General features: G+C 50.4%; 1 protein-coding gene across 1 annotated transcript in view; it reads left to right on the forward strand.

Annotated features, from left to right (window-relative positions):
* adgrd1 (adhesion G protein-coupled receptor D1) overlaps nt 1–16,771 on the forward strand; it is a 346,241-nt gene that overhangs the window by 104,261 nt on the left and 225,209 nt on the right. Inside the window, exon 9 of the mRNA XM_038802479.1 lies at nt 4,384–4,525. Within this exon, the coding sequence (XP_038658407.1) occupies nt 4,384–4,525 (142 nt within the window). The remainder of the gene's footprint in view (nt 1–4,383; nt 4,526–16,771) is intronic.

Consider the following 16,771-nt stretch of genomic DNA (forward strand, 5'->3'; position numbering starts at 1 on the left):
GTTAAAGCAGCTGCCAAGGCAATTGCAACAACTTGCTGCATAATGACACCGGCTGTTTTTACATTTCACTTAAAAAAGAACATGTGGATTTTGAAGCCTTCCCCCTCTCTCTCTCTCTGTCAGATTAACTGCTTTGGCCAAGGAGAATGGTTAAAAACATTACGATTCGCTTGAATGCTCCAGAGTAGGGAAGAGAAAGCGAATTAGCCGATACTCCTGGCACCTGGACATTCTCCAGTAAGAGCTGTGTAGAGTCTGTGTCTGTTAGCTGGGTGAGGACAGTATTGAACGCCAGCCCACCTCCCGATACTTCCTTTAACCTGGGTGCATCTTCAATCTCACGCACTGAAGATTGTTAGTGAGGTTAAAGTACAGGAGGTGCCTTAATAATAAACCCATCAGAGAGCGGCACTGAAATCAGGGACACATAGAACGTGCAGCAGTGCAAATGACCATTCACGACATCATAGGCGGCACGGTAGCACAGTGGTTAGCACTGTTGCTTCACAGCGCCAGGTTTGATTCCCAGCTTGGGTCACTGTCTGCGCGGAGTCTGCACGTTCTCCCCGCGTCTGCGTGGGTTTCCTCCGGGTGCTCCGGTTTCCTCCCACAAAGACGTGCTGTTAGGTGAATTGGACATTCTGAATTCTCCCTCTGTGTACCCGAACAGGTGCCGGAATGTGGCGACTAGGGGCTTTGCACAGTAACTTCACTGCAGTGTTAATGTAATCCTACTTGTGACAATAATAAAAATTCGTATTATTATCACATCCATATTTATTTTCCACACGAGCCTCCTCCCACACTTGGGGCGGGATTCTCCCATCCCGCGGAGAGTGTCCGCGCCGTCGTAAACGCCGTCGCGTTTTACGACGGTGTGAACGGGCCGTCGCCAGGAGTAATTCTGGCCCCGACAGGGGGACAGCACGGTGCTGAAGTGGTTCGCGCCACTCCAGCTGCCGATCCCGGCAAGAACCGGACGCCTCGGCGCCGGTGCCAACGGGCGCATCCGGGCCGGAGACTCAGCGGGTCGGCCGTGTAGAGAGGCCCGCGACCGGAGCATGCCAACCACGCCGGCACCAATGGCGCCGATTCTCCACTCGGCGGAGAATCGCGTGCCGGCGTCGGGGCGTCATGGCCCGGTTGCGGGGATTCTGCGGCCTGGCCCAGGGCTGGGAGAATCCACCTCCTGATTCTCTTCGCCTTCTATTCCTTTATCTCTCGTGATTATCCAGCTTCTCCTTCAATGTATCGATACTATTCACCTCAGCCACTCCCCCGTGGGAGCGAGTTCCACATTCCCACCGCGTCTCTGGGTAATTAAATCCTCTTCAAGTCCCCATTGCATTTCGTGATGAATGTCCCGTGTTCTGGTCTGTTTCACAAGTGGAGGCACCTTCTCTGCATGGATCCTATCAGCCCCTTTCACGATTTAAACAACCCTATCGGGTCGCTTCGCCAGCCCTCTCTTTGCCAGAGGAAAGAAGATGCTCAGCCTATCCAACCATGACTGACAATGACAACCTCCCAGTCCTTACGCCATGCTTCTAACCATTTCTTACACCCACCCCAGTGCCCTGTATTGTTTCGACAATACAGAGCCCAGAACAATGCCCCGTGCGGTCTGCACACGTTTAACTATTTCAAAAAATGATGGGAAAGCTTATCAGGTTTGGCAGCATCTGCAGAGGCAGCCGGGCCAGAGATGTGGTGGGCGGACTTTCTCCCTGTCTGAAAAGACCCCGACCGTGCTACCTGATTTTACCCCCCCCCCATCACTCCGAGGGAGAGGGAGTGATGGGAAAATTCGGCTCGCTTTGATGATCTAGCTTACACCTTCAAGCTCCGATGGAAGGTCTGAAATGTTAAGGGAGCTTGTGGAGAGAGAGATGCTGAGTGTTTTCACCATTTTCCCGCTTTGTTTCAAATTTGTCCACAATATTTTCCTTTTTGAAAAAGGTAAACTCCCTCCCTTTTCAATCCCCTCCCTCCAGAGAGGAACGCCCCGTGTGAAGTGTTGGCTAGTGTAGACTTAAGAGATGAACAGACCATTAACTGCGTCATTACTTAGTGTATCTGTACCCGAAATTAGGAAATCCATTTGGAGTTGCTCCATCAGGTTCTAGTTCAATGAGAATTAGATTTTGTTCCAGCCAGTTGATGTATTTTGTGGAATGTTTCTGAATGTATGGAAGTCAATCCCGATGGATCTCTGTTCTGGGGGAATGTGTTTACTTCAGCAACCTCTGCATTCCTGTGAGAGACAAACGGTTGTGTTTGATGAATAGTTGCTTGTGCATCTCTGCTGAACTTGGTTTAATTGATAAATGTTACACTTAGGAATGTGCTGTCGAAAATACATTGCATTCAAACCCACTGTCGAAATGGCCGAAATTATCGCATGTTCCGCTTGAACAATTTAAAAAATATATGTAATTGTCAGTTCCTTCGCATGAAAATAATAATTATGGCTGGAATTCTCTGGCTGTTGGCCTTCCAACAGCGTACCCCTGCCTGTAGGGTTCCTGATGGTGTGGGGTAGCTTCAATGGGAAATCCCACTGAATCCGAGAAACACACAACTCTGGTAATGGAGGAACCCGCCCTTTGTCCCGCGCATTGAGCTGGAAATGGAACAGGTCCAGTTCAAGGAGCGATGGTTCATATCAAACACTCTGACCTGACTACATTGCTTCATCAGCATTCTCTCTAACTTTCCCGTGTGTGTGCCTGTTGGCACCACCCCGTCTCTTTGGGGCTTCTCCCCTTCTGCTCACACCCGTTTCCAAAAGGGAAACTTGCTTGTACCCAGGCAGGTGGCTGTGGTGTGTGATATGTCCTGGATTGCTGAGTCACCACGCACTCACACCACAAACAGACCCTAATACAGGTCAAATGGGGGCTGGATTAGCTCCGTGGGCTGGCCAGCTGGTTCATGATGCAGATCAAGGGTTCAGCAGCGTGGGTTCAATTCCCCGTACCGGCTGAGGCTATTTATGAAGGCCCCGCCTCCTCAACCTTGCCCCTCGCCTGAGGTGTGGTGACCCTCGGGTTAAATCAGCACCAGTCAGCTCGCCCCCTCCAAGGGGAAAGCAGCCCATAGTGATCTGGGACTGTGGCGACTTTACTTTTACTTTAATGCAGGTGACATTCAGCATGGGGAATTGTAATGTGATGCATTTCGGACGGGTGTATGTGAAGGGACGATATTACCAAAATGGTTTCACTCAGAGCGCAGGAACAGGGAGACTACGTGATGTGTGTCAAATAATCCTTGATGTTGGTCATACAAGTTGATGAGACGGTGAAAAAAAAAACGTGGTAAAATTATCTCTATAAATAGAGACAGTGGGCACGATTTAACTCAAAAAACCGAGTCTATTTTGGGTGGGATTTGCAGGGTTGTAATGGGCGGTTACACAATGGCACGCTGTTTCGTTTCTGGGCTCCGGTGGGGAATGCCCCCCATGGACCTCGAGCCCCCCATGGACCTCGAGCCCCCCAAGGACCTCGAGCCCCCCCCCCAGAACAACCCGCTACATATGGCAAGGCACCCCCGGGTCCGATACCCGGCACGGGCAAAATGCCAGCATGGTTCCTTGGCATTGCCAGCCTAACACCTTGCCAGTCTGGCAGTGCCACCTAGAGCTGGCAACCGGGTGGCACTGTCAAGGTGCCCAGTTGGCACCAACAGTGTCAGGGTGCCAGCCTATGCAGTGGCCGATCACCCGGGGGTCCCCGATCGCTTCGAGGACCACCCCCCCCACCCCAAGTGCCGTTTCACCTGGTCTCCATTTTGTGCGGACCAGTGCTAAACAGCGCCCGAATGGGGTGCCCAACAATACCCGCTCGGCCACCAAGACTGGTGGAGTAGCGCGGACAGGCACGTCTACGCACCACCCCTCTCAAACCCCATCCCCACCCCACCGCACCCTTGAACCCACCCACACTGAGCTTGGGAGCACAAAACCCCCAACACAGCAGCAAATGATTGAGAATTTTCCAAATTTACAAAATGCTTCATTTGGGCATCAGAATAGGGGTTGCCTGTGATTCCTTTCACGGTCAAATAGTCCCAGATGGCCATAGGTTGCTTTCCCCTTTGAGGGGGGAGAGCTGACTGGTGGTGGTTTAACCTGAGGGTCACCCACACCTCAGGGGAGGGACAGGGTTGAGGTCAGTGGGCTGGGCAGCTGGTTGGTGATGCAGAATGAAGCCGACAGAGTGGGTTCGATTCCCGTACCAGCTGAGGGATGGGGACCATGGTGTAGGAAACCTGTGAGTCTCCTCCCAGGAAGGGAGGGTAACGTTTTGTTCTTTTTGTATAATGTGGCGCTGACGTTCTCGAACGTTGCCTTTAATGTGCATCATGTTCTCGCTTCAGAATTAGTGAATCAGTGCTCCACAAAGACCACAAGATCACAGTGATGAGCTACATCATCTCGCTGAAAATCGAACCACCTCCGTCGCTTTCTCACAACCTCTCCGGATCCCCCCTGACCTCGATAACGCTGAGCCACAAGCTGGTAAGATACTGAACACCGAATAGTCGACAAGGAGTGTTGGGAGAGTCTCCTCTCCCTTGTGTATTCATTCCTTCCACCCGAGGTTTACTGGAGTGCCAAGATTGTAAATTAGCAGCTGGATTGTTACAGAGATCATTAACTGTTCTAAAAGCAAAGTGAATCTTGTTGACAGCCCGTCAGAGGGAAGCCGCCCCTTCCTGGGAATGGTGTTCCATTGGGATATTGGGATGCTGGGGTTAGGTCCACGATTGCATTGGGAGCGTGTACTGATGAATTGAGGCGACAGTTTTAAATGTCCGCCTCCTCCCTCCCTTCCCCACTCCCGGTGACCTTTAAACAGATTCCCCGTTGTCTGTGTGACATCAGGAAATTGCCCTCTACCTTTCCTGGATTATCCCAGAGGATCCGGGAATTACACCGGCCGGAATTCTGCTGTGGATAACAACCCAGGAGAAAAGCCCTGAGGCTGCATTAGGAAAAATACATTTCTTCATCTTCATGGAATCATAGAATTTACAGTGCAGAAGGAGGCCACTCGGCCCATCGAGTCTGCACCGGCCCTTGGAAAGAGCGCCCCCACCCAAGCCCACGCCTCCACCCTATCCCCGTGACCCAGCAAATCTTCTCTGAGCACTGTTGTCTATTAGTCATACAGATGTTGCACGTTGACAGGCTGCTTGTGGGTGAGGGCCAGTTTGGGGCCGAGCGGCCTCTGGAATGGGTCCAACCCGGCTTGGCAACTCCATTGCGGAGCTTCGCCAAGCTCGATGCCGGGAAAGGCTGCCGGCATTGCCTACAGGCCGGAAACCGGTAATTTTACGCCTGGCATTTCTCTTTTTACCAAAGCGATGTCAAGAACAAACGGCCAATCTGCCCGGTTAAAAAATAAATTTAATTGACAGCTGGGTCTGGAGAAGAGGGTGTTCTGGAGATTCCTGAACTTGCAATGTTGCCAAATGTGTGCAGCAGCGTTGAGTGTGCCGGTGAATGATGTGCGTGTATAGGAACAGTTTGTCTGGGACAGAGTGGTTTAACTTTTGGAACTAAAGACGGAGGAAGGAACTGTCAAATGCCCTGGTAAGGGGGAGGGGTGGGGTTTGGGGCGGGGGGGGGGGGGGGGTGGTATGAGAAAGAGAGTACCTCCTGTCACCATGGGAACCACATAAGCTATTTGAAAGCAATTTAGCTTTCAGATTTGACACTCGAGAACACTGAATCCAACCCTCGTTCCTGCAGGATTTTCCAATGTTGGTTCAATGTATCGCTCGTGTACTGTTGAGGATCTGATCTGGTTAAACACTCGGCCCCTCTTCGGCCGTTAACGTTGCGACAGTCTTTCAGGAGGGGTGGGGGGGGGGGGGCATTAAACTGAGGCCTGGTGGGTGAAAAGAACCCACAGCCATAACTACAAAGAGTTTGGTTAGGTGGGGGTGGGGGGTTTGTACCCGGGTGTTGCTGCCCATATTTATTCCCTCACCGACTAATCGCTAATGATCTGGTCAACGTCTCACTGTGGGATCTGGCTGAGCACCGACTGGTTGGCAAGCTTCTCACTTTGTAACACTTCGGGAGTCCCTGGGCATGTTGAGGTTGTGAAGGGGTGCTATATCAATGCGGGTCTGCCTTTGGGCCTTCACTCCAGGCTGCTTTCGGGTTACCTAGCTCTTATTTGCAGTTCTTGAGGAGAGGTCGGAGGATTTGAAGGAGCCATGTAGGACGACAGTGCGAAGATGTTATCCGACCAGGCCAACATTTAGCAGAGAGAGAGTTGGCAGCGAGTTTCTCTGTACTTAACTGACTGACAATACAAGTGGTGCCCTGCTTGTGTCTGGCTTTTGTGCTGACGCTGGTCTGATTTTGGCTTGGTACTGTTTTATGAAGTGTGAAATAAATTTTGGTTTAATTTGTTAGTTTTACGAGTCCCCTGATTGTTTTCATTCATCGCCCAATGTTAATCAAGCCAAGTTTTCACAAAGTGGGTAATGTCATGACTTAATGTTCAATCTCCCAAACCCAAATCCCCCTGGATATTGTCCCAGTGGGCCGGGTCAGTCATTGGCACCATGATCAATAATGACCCCTTTCTCACAAGCAACAGCCTGGATTTATTTAGCACCTTGAATGAGATAAATCATCCCAAACCAGTATGGGAGCTTCACAAAATTAGGATTTGATATTGAGGCACACACTAGGGTACATGGTGAAAAACTGGGTCAATGACGTCGGGTGTATTGAGTGCCCTAATGCAGGAGAGAGACTGGGGGCCGGGGTGGGGGAGAGGTTTAGAGAGGGATTTCCACAGTTAAAACCTCAACATCTGAAGGCATGGGAGCCAATAGCAGAGGGATTAACATTGGGGATGCTTGAGACAGCAGAATCAGATTTTCCGATTTTCCGGCTATGTCTGACGCCAGCGTGGGAACGGTAGCCTTTTACGTCCGGAAATTCGGCGCAAAACGGCCAACGATCCTCTGTTTGGCTGGGGGGTAGCAGGGGCATAGCGTGGAGCACCCGGCTATAGCTGCCGATACGGATAGAGAATTGCCGGGTTTGTGGCTGCGCTGAGCAACGTGGCATCGGCCGCGTCCGGAGCTGGCCTGCTAAATAGTGCCCCCACTCTGGCCAGCTCGCGACCGCTGGACCACCTCCCAACAGTGCTCCGAGCCGCTGCCAAAGTCCCCCCCCCCCGCCCGCGGATCGGCTCTCCCCCAACTGTAGCGGCGTGGACTGAGTATGCAACTGCCACACTGAGTTCCCAACAAATGATAGTGATGCCCTATCAATTACCACGAGACGGGAGTAGGATGTAATCGAGGCTTTATTACACAGAGATGTGTGGCCTTCTGCAGCAGCTGATGAAATGGCTGCTGTACGGGGAGCACACATATTTATACTCCGCCTACTGGGCGGAGACAGCAGGCAGTGATCTACCCCCATACTTGTAGTACAGGGGCTTTACCGTAATACCAGTATATAGAACATAATACAACAGCGGTGACTACCACAGATAGCACACGCTGCGATGCCATTGTGAACTCGGCCAGTTGGGGGCGGAGCATTGGGGAAGAGGGCCTCAGGCAACGTCCTGAGGTCGTCGATAATGCGCGCAGCGCACTCTCCGTGTACGCCGCTTTGGAGGGGGTGGAGCATTGCAAAAGCAGCGCTGCCCCCAATTTCAGCGGAAACATTGATTCTCCGGCCGATCACCAAAGGCGATATTAGCATAGGCGACCGGAGGATCCCGCCCCAGATACCTCAAAAGATTGGTGGAGCAGAGATAACAGAGTTCATGTGGTATATTTGGAATTCCAAATGGTGTTTTTTGAAAGTGCCACAGAATGGATGTGGTAGTCACCACTGTTGTATTATATTGTATATATAGGTATTACGGTCAGGCCCCTGTACTACAGGCACGGGGGTAGATCCCTGCCTGCTGGGTCCGCCCAGTAGGCGGAGTATAAATGTGTGCGCTCTCCAGACAGCAGCCATTTCGTCAGCTGCTGCCGGAGTCCAAGCATCTCTGTGTAATAAAGCCTCGATTACATTTTACTCTAGTCTCACCGTAATTGATAGGGAATCAATGAACTTGTCAGCAAATTGAGGGTCTGATGCAGGCGTCGAGAAACACTCCCCTAAACTCACTGTCCAGTGGATTTTAACATGAGTCGGCTGAATCGCGCCCGACATTGGAGTAGAACAAGGCGCAGGGTTTTTAACACTGGGTTCATAGCCAGGACTCAGGCCTGTGAAGAAAGGACTCGCCATTTAAAAACCCGACGACACGACTGTAGTGGGTCGGATCTTAAACAACAATGAGTCAGAATACAGGAGGGAGATAGAGAACCTAGCGGAGTGGTGTAACAACAACAATCTCTCCCTCAATGTCAGCAAGACTAAAGAGCTGGTCATTGACTTCAGGAAGCAAAGTACTGTACACACCCCTGTCAGCATCAACGGGGCCGAGGTGGAGATGGTTAGCAGTTTCAAATTCCTAAGCGTGCACATCACCAAAAATCTGTTCCGGTCCACCCTCATCGACGCTACCACCAAGAAAGCACAACAGCGCCTATACTTCCTCAGAATTCAGCATGTTCACACTGACTTTTGATTTGATTTTGATTTTATTGTCACATGTACCGAAGTACAGTAAAAAGTATCTTTCTGCGGCCGAGGGAACGTACACAGTACATAGTAGAGAAAAAAAATAATAATCAACAGAGAACATTGACAAATGGTACATTGACAATGGAACAAGGACCAAACAAAGCAAATACATGAGCAAGAGCAGCATAGGGCGTCGTGAATAGTGTTCTTACAGGGAACAGATCAGTCTGAGGGGGAGTCGTTGAGGAGTCTTGTAGCTGTGAGGAAGAAGCTGTTCCTATGTCTGGATGTGCGAGTCTTCAGAATTCTGTACCTTCTGCCTGATGGAAGGGTCTGGAAGAAGGCAATGTCTGGGTGGGAGGGGTCTCTGATAATGCTATCTGTCTTCCTGAGACAATGGGAGGTGTAGACAGAATCAATGTGGGGGTGGCAAGTTTGTGTGATGCGTTGGGCTGAGTTCACCACACTCTGCAGTTTCTTGGGCCGAGCAGTTGCCATACCAGGCTGTGATGCAGCTGGATAGGATGCTCTCTATGGCACATCTGTAGGAGTTTGAGAGAGTCGATACAGACGTGCCAAATTTCTTTAGCTTCCATAGGAAGTAGAGACGTTGTTGGGTTTTCTTGACTGTTGCATCAACGTGAGTTGCCCAGGACAGACTGTTGGTGATGGTGACCCCCAGGAACTTAAAGCTATCGACCAGCCGATTGATTCAGCCGAATGCTTCACCCGATGCCTGTGTCTATGTATTTACATGATATATTTCACGTTTGCACTATTATGTGTTTTCTTTTTATGTACGGAATGATCTGTTGAGCTGCTCGCAGAACAGTACTTTTCACTGTACCTCGGTACACGTGACAATAAACCAACCCAACCCAATCTGAAAACCATAAACAGATGGACAGTCCAGCGGGAGCAGTTTCAATAGTAAATTCAGAGAGCAGTCGGGGGGGGGGGGGGGGGGGGGAGATGCAGAATTATGTGATGGAAGTGTTGGCGAGTGGGGCCAATTGGATAGTTTTCAAAGGGCTGGCATGAACGTAATGGGCCGAATGGCTTTCTGTTTTATCTGGTTCAATTTATGTTGAGCCTTTTCTGTCCTTCCTTCGTGGATTAAACGTTAAAGATCCAATTAACTGAGGCATCCTTCATACCAAGTGGTGACCTTGCAGTTCCTGTGATGATTACAGATTGAATCGTCTATATGGAAATTGGATATTATCCTGTACGCATCCTTGTGTAAATTGATGATGATTGGGCCTTTGCTCGTCCAGGTCTGACAGTGGAAAGGTGAAGTATTGAAACGGTCAATGGAGGAGTAAGGAAGAATTAAAGGCGTTTGGATTTCACATGTCGAGCAAGGATGGAGGGTCCTTGGACTGATTGGGGATCCTGCTCAGAATCCTCACAGTCCCTCATCCAGAAAATCATTTGAAACGGAGATTATGCTTCGCACAGCAATAACTGAGCAACACTCTGAGTTCGAGCAAGTAGGAGTGAGCTGGAAATAAGTCACAATTCAATTCCACAATGTCCAGGTTTAATATGCTGTCAGACTAAAGGCAGATTATTAAAACTAAGTGCAACATTGGGAGTTGCCGTGCATTTCAAGGCAATTTTGTGAGTTATAGGCGTACTTTGTCTTTAATTTCACTCCCCTTGGTTACCGTAACCAACACTTACCCATAAACATGAAATATTGCAGCCATTTCCCAATGCAAGGTGCAAAGAAACTCTTTGCCTTTGCTGTCTGAAGTACCTAGCCTGGGTAACAGCAGATAAATACAGTGGGCTGCAGTCTCCGTTCCTGAGGCAACGTGCTGCCGCCAATGGAGAATTTGTGTGTGTTCCACAGCGGGCAAATCGGCGGGAAACCCTCACCGGTTCTGGTGCTGGCGAGGGGCTAGCTCCGGCGCCGTGTGAAACACCCGGGGAATGGGTGGTAAACGGCCGGAGAATGGCCGGGTCCCGTGCTGCACATGCGCAGGGCTGACGAGCTGCAGCCGCACATGCCTACCCCCCCCCCCCCCCACACATACGCACCGGTCACGCCAGAATAAATGGCGCCGGCCATGCTGGCGTACCCGCCCACCCCCTGGTCACCCCCCCCCCCCCCCCAGCATTGGCGGAAGCCCCCTGGCCAGCGGCATGGATCTCAGCCGAGTGCTGGACACTGCCCGCACGCCCTCTCTCTCCGCAGCCAGCGCGTCCGCTCCCAACCGTTGGGACCAGCTGTGGCCCCTCGTCGCCGGGAACTCGGCCCGACGGGGACGGAGAATCATGGGTGGTCCGACTAATGACCTTCCAACGGGGTTGCGCCTGCACGTGGCGCGCGTCCCGTGACGCCGATCTGGAGGGGGTGGAGCATCGCGACCCGCCGTCAAACCACCACCTGCCCAGATTCCGGCGTCGCGACCAGTTCTCCGGGAGCAAAATCAGGAATGCCGATCGGGCAACGAAGAATCCCGCCCAACGGTTTTAATCTCACAATGAATACAGTTCATTCCAAGCCTTTAATTTGAAATTGTCGGGCAGCAGAAATTAAGTTGACATCGAATTAGGTTGAGCACTTGGGATTAATTCAGCCCAACTGGGCAGTATCTTGAAAACGAGAAATGTGTGGGGCTGCGGGCGAGGTGGGGTTAATTAATTAAATAACTCTTTCAAAGAGCTGCCACAGGTGTGATGGCCCGAACGGCCTGGCTTTGTACTCCATGGTGGCGTTCCATTAAAAAGCAGCCCCAATGTTTTGTCCTTCTTGTATTGAATCCAAATCTGCCCCCCTGCCTCTGGACCTTGCCTGCAGCATGGAATCCACAGTATCGCAGACAGGCCCAGCAAAGGGTCTGCGTAGCTTCATCGTTTATATCCTGATTTTTTACATGCAGTCATCCAGTCCCATAAAGCCAAAAAAGCCCTGGAAATTTCCTGTTACAACCTCCACTTGAAGAGCCCCAGCTATTGGCAGACTGCTCTCAGCTGTGGCTTCGAGAAGGGTATAATTGAGCCGCTGAAGTGCTTGCCGTGTTTAAAATCAGCCTTTTCATCCCAAAGCTGCTCCCCACCCAATCTGTGGAGAATTGTCTTTAAATGATCATTGTTTGTGCTGTTTAAACAGCGACGTCATTTCTCAAACATTTTCTCATGCCAGAAGTTTTGTTTTCTTTCATTGCCCCCCGGGCTCTGTGGAAAAACAACTGGGGAGAATTATTATGGCCTGGTTTTTAATGCCTCGAGCGCTCAGTTTTGGCAGCAGGTTTGCATGGCCGAAGGGGGAATGTCTGTACCCTGGGTTGTAAATGTGTTGGAGGAGATTTTGATCAGGCTCTGACTGGTGTAAAGGAGCTTTGAATTATTGAGGACAAGGCTGGTGACATTTCACGTTTAATGATGTCATGGAACTTTGAACACTTGGCATCAAACAACAAACAAGCTGTAAATTTGCTCTAATCCACGGTGATTTTCTGGTTCTGTGCAGATCTGTGTGTGTTTGTGTGTGTGTGTGGATGGCAATGTAATGTTTGACCCCAATAAACCCCATCCTCTCAGTTAGACCTTCTGGGTGAGCTGCCGTTTGGATTACTGTTTTACTGTTGCACTTTGAAAGCAGTCTTGGGCTGTCTGTCCATTCGAGGTTGACATCTGCTCAGGGTCAGAGGCTTCAGGCGCGAGTCTTCGTGTTGACTGAACAGGCAACTCTCGACAGTGGGATTTTGGACACACGGGGCAGAATGTCCCAGGAGGCAGTGGGATCCCGAGAGCAGGGTTTAGCTCCTTTTCGTCTCTGTCGCTGCTCTCATGAAATGAAAATGAATGAAAATCGCTTATTGTCACGAGTAGGCTTCAATGAAGTTACTGTGAAAAGCCCCTAGTCGCCACATTCCGGCGCCTGTTCGGGGAGGCTGGTACGGGAATCATCATTAAGTCTCCGGGACTCAGTGTGAAGCAATTTGATGGACAACTTGTTGCATGATAGGTGCTGGTTTAGCACAGTGGGCTATAGTGCTGGTTTGCAATGAAGAACAAGGCCAGCATTGTGGGTTCAGTTCCCGTACCAGCTTCCCTGAACAGGCGCCGGAGTGTGGCGACTAGGGGCTTTTCACAGTAACTTTCACAGTAACTTTAGTGAAGCCTAATTGTGACAATAAGCGGTTATTTACAGGGGCTGGTTTAGCACACTGGGCTAAATCGCTGGCTTTTAAAGCAGACCATGGCAGGCCAGCAGCACGGTTCAATTCCCGTACCAGCCTCCCCGAACAGGCGCCAGAATGTGGCGACTAGGGGCTTTTCACAGTAACATCATTTGAAGCCTACTTGTGACAATAAGCCATTTTCATTTCATTATTTTTCATTTTGAACAAATTTTAAAAATTATTTGTTCCTGAGATATGGGCGTCGCTGGCTGGGCATTTACTGCCCATCCCTGAGGGGGGCATTTAAGAGTCAACCACATTGCTGTGGGTCTGGAGTCACATGTCGGCCAGACCGGGTAAGGGCTGCAGATTTCCTTCCCTAAAAGACATGAGTGAACCAGATGGGTTTTTATGACAATCGACAATGGGTTCATGGCCACTTCTAATTCCAGGCTTTTATTGAATTGAAATTTCACCATCTGCCCTGGCAGGATTCAAACCCAGGACCCAGAGCATGGCTCTGGGTCCCGGATTACTAATCCAGCGACAATATCACTACCCTACTACCTCCCCATGGTGGATAGCAATCTCCTCCCAGTTGTCGGTCAATTCTGCAACGTTTCCAGGAGGGCTTCAGAGTGACTTTGAAGTGTTTACTTTGTCTTTCCCTGGACCATTGGCCATTCGAGAGTTGAGAAGACAGGATCTGGTGAGGGAGATGCTTTCCGGCCACCTAGACTCAGTATCCAGCCCATCGCGGTTGGCTTTCCAGGAGTTTTACCCGAGTATTTGTGGATCTGGCTTCAGTAAGGACGCTGGGGTTGTTTGATGGTCCTCCTCTTGAATCTGGAGGATGGGGCAAAGGCGTTGCTGCTGGAATTTCTCAAACGCTCTTCTTGTACTTTGCTGGTCCACACTCCAGGTCACTCTGCAGTGCAGGAGCTCTGTACATTGAGCGCTTTAAAAAAAATGGCACGGAGTGTGTTTATTTCAGGTACAATGTTGCTTGATTGGATGGACAGTGATTGTCCGTGGCTCCTGAACGCTGGACTATCAATCACTCCCTCCACCACCGACGCAGCGACAGCCAACAAGATGCACTGCAGTAACTCACCAAGGCTCCTTAGATCAGTGTTCTTCAAACTTTTTTCTGGGGACCCATTTTTACCAACCGGCCGACCTTCGGGACCCAACCTGGACAACCTTCGCGACCCACGCCGGCCGACCTTTGCGACCGACCTTCACGACCCACGCCGGCCGACCTTCGCGACCCATGCCGGCCGACCTTTGCGACCGACATTCGCGACCCACGCCGGCCGACCTTCGTGACCCACGCCGGCCGACCTTCGCGACCCACGCCGGCCGACCTTCGCGACCCACGCCGGCCGACCTTCGCGACCCACGCCGGCCGACCTTCGGGACCCAACCTGGACAACCATCGCGACCCACGCCGGCCGACCTGAGCGACCCACCATTTTCTCTCACCTTGTTTGCTGCTGACAAAAATGGAGGAAATGGTTTTGGGTCCCTTTGGCCCTCGTACACGCTCCTCCAATGGAACCTGTTGGATGAAGGTGAAGCCTTCCGGTGTCGGAAAGTATGGCGTCGCCATCTGTCCAAAGTTCTGCATATTTTCCAGTAAATTTTTATCAAATAAACCCCCCCCGAACTTGTAAAAAAAATTAAATCAATAAAATAAATGAAAAAAATAAAAATTAAATGAATAAAATAAATGAATAAAAACCACTACAGAACTTGTAAACCAAAATGTTGCAACCGTTTAAACAGAATAGTAGCCGTACTGTGCATGCGTGCCCGGTGATCGGCGAGCATACGCAATGCGGCCAAATTTTTTTAACATGTTCGCAGTATGCGCATGCGCGCCGATAATCGGGCACGCATGCAGAGTGCAGTCGACATTTTTTTAACATGTTCACGGCCCCTTGCAGCCGCCGTTATTAGAAGCCGGCTGCTGCGCGGGGATTTGCGCCATGCGACAACGGCTCCGCGACCCTCCCGACACCTGCCCGCGACCCACCTGCGAGTCGCGCCCCCGACTTTGAAGAACACTGCCTTAGACAGCACCTTCCAAACCCACGACCACTACCATCTAGAAGGACAAGAGCAGCAGATACCTGGGAACCCCACCACCTGGAGGTTCCTCTGCAAGTCACTCACCACCCTGACTGGGAAATATATCGGCCATTCCTTCGCTGTTGCTGGGGCAACATCCTGGAACTCCCTCCCTAACAGCACAGTGGGTGCACCTACACCATATGGACTGCAGCATTTCAAAGGGACAGCTCACCACCACCTTCTCAAGGGGCAATTAGGGATTGGCAATAAATGCCGGCCTAGCCAGCGACGCCCACATCTCAAGATTGAACATAACGAATAAGTAACTGTCTGTTGATTGAAGGTATATAAACACATGGAAGGTAAACTCACCATAGTCCCCGAGAACCATCGACTACTTTCCCCTTTGAGGGGGGAGAGCTGACTGGTGGTGATTTAACCTGAGGGTCACCACACCTCAGGCGAGGGGCCAGGTTGAGAAGGCGGGGCCTTCATGAATTACCTCAGCCGGTACGGGAATTGAACCCACGCTGCTGGCCTTGATCTGCATCATGAACCAGCTGTCCAGCCAAGCGAGTTAAACCAGCCCTAGTTCAGCTCCCCCTCGGTCAATTACACCAACTTCAGTCATCAAAGAGAGAATACAGGAGAATTTGCTGCTGCTTTCTTGATCTAGATAGCGTCAGCTGATGCACTGCTCTGTGACAGTGAGATGTGGGGTGGGATTCCTGGCAGTGAGCAGCGGTGCGCCATTCGCTGCCGGCGGGATTCTCTGCTCCCATGGTGGGGGTGCGCTGCTGGTGGGTCCAGAGAATCCTGCCACCAACGAATGGCCAGAGAATTCCGGCCATAGGTTCAGTTCATTATTGGATCTTAAGAAATGTCTACTTTGTGCATGTGTATGTGCGTGATGTGTATGTATGCGTGCGTGTGTCTATGTGTGCGTGTGTGCATACATGTATGTGTGTGTGTGTGTATACATGTGTGTGTGTATATATGTGTGTGTGTTGTACATGTGAGTGTGTGCATGTGTGTCGTATGTGTGTGCATGCGCATGTATGTGCATACATATGTGTGCATGCGTGTATAAGTGTTTGTGTGTATACATGTATGTGTATACATGTGTGTGTATACATGTCGTGTGTGTGTATATATGTGAGTGTATGTACATGTGAGTGTGTGTCTGTGTGTGTATATATGTGCATGTGTGTGCATACATACATGTGTGTGTGCATACATGTGTGTGCATGTGTGTATAAGTGTGTGTGTATACATGTATGTGTATACATGTGTGTGTGTATACATGTGCGTGTGTGTATATGTGTGTGTGTTGTACATGTGAGTGTATGTACATGTGTGAGCATGTGTATGTGTGTGTATATATGTGTGTGTGTGTGCAAACATGTACATGTGTGTAGACATGTGTGCATATACGTGTGTGTGTATACCTGTGCATGTTTGTGTATACGTGCGTGTGTGTGTGCGTGTGTGTGTGCGTCTGTGTGTAGGTTATTGAGGTGTCGGCAGTGGTTCTGTGGGCAACACTCTTGCGCCGAGACATTTGATTGTGGGTTCAATTCCCAAGCTCGTGCACGCAAATCTGGACGATTACATCTCCTACATCAGTCCTTTAAACTTTAAAAATCTTGCGTGAAGATGCTTTTGCGACATCCTGAGATTGTGAATGGCGCTACAGAAATGCAGTTTTTTTTTCTACTTCCCCTTTCTGACATTAAACTTTGTAAACCAAAGGTTTACGGGATTTGGCGCAAAGCCAGTTATAGGGAGCAGGGTGGTGGGTCAGCCAAGATCTCATTGACTGGTTGTACAAGTTGGAGGGACTGAATGGCCTCCTCCTTGTTTCAATGTTCCTCCTTAATGTGATGTCCTTAGTCAGCTCACGGAATTGCAGCAACGCCGCGTGACTCTG

Source organism: Scyliorhinus canicula, chromosome 1, assembly GCF_902713615.1.
Source record: "Scyliorhinus canicula chromosome 1, sScyCan1.1, whole genome shotgun sequence".
Lineage (NCBI taxonomy): Eukaryota > Metazoa > Chordata > Chondrichthyes > Carcharhiniformes > Scyliorhinidae > Scyliorhinus > Scyliorhinus canicula.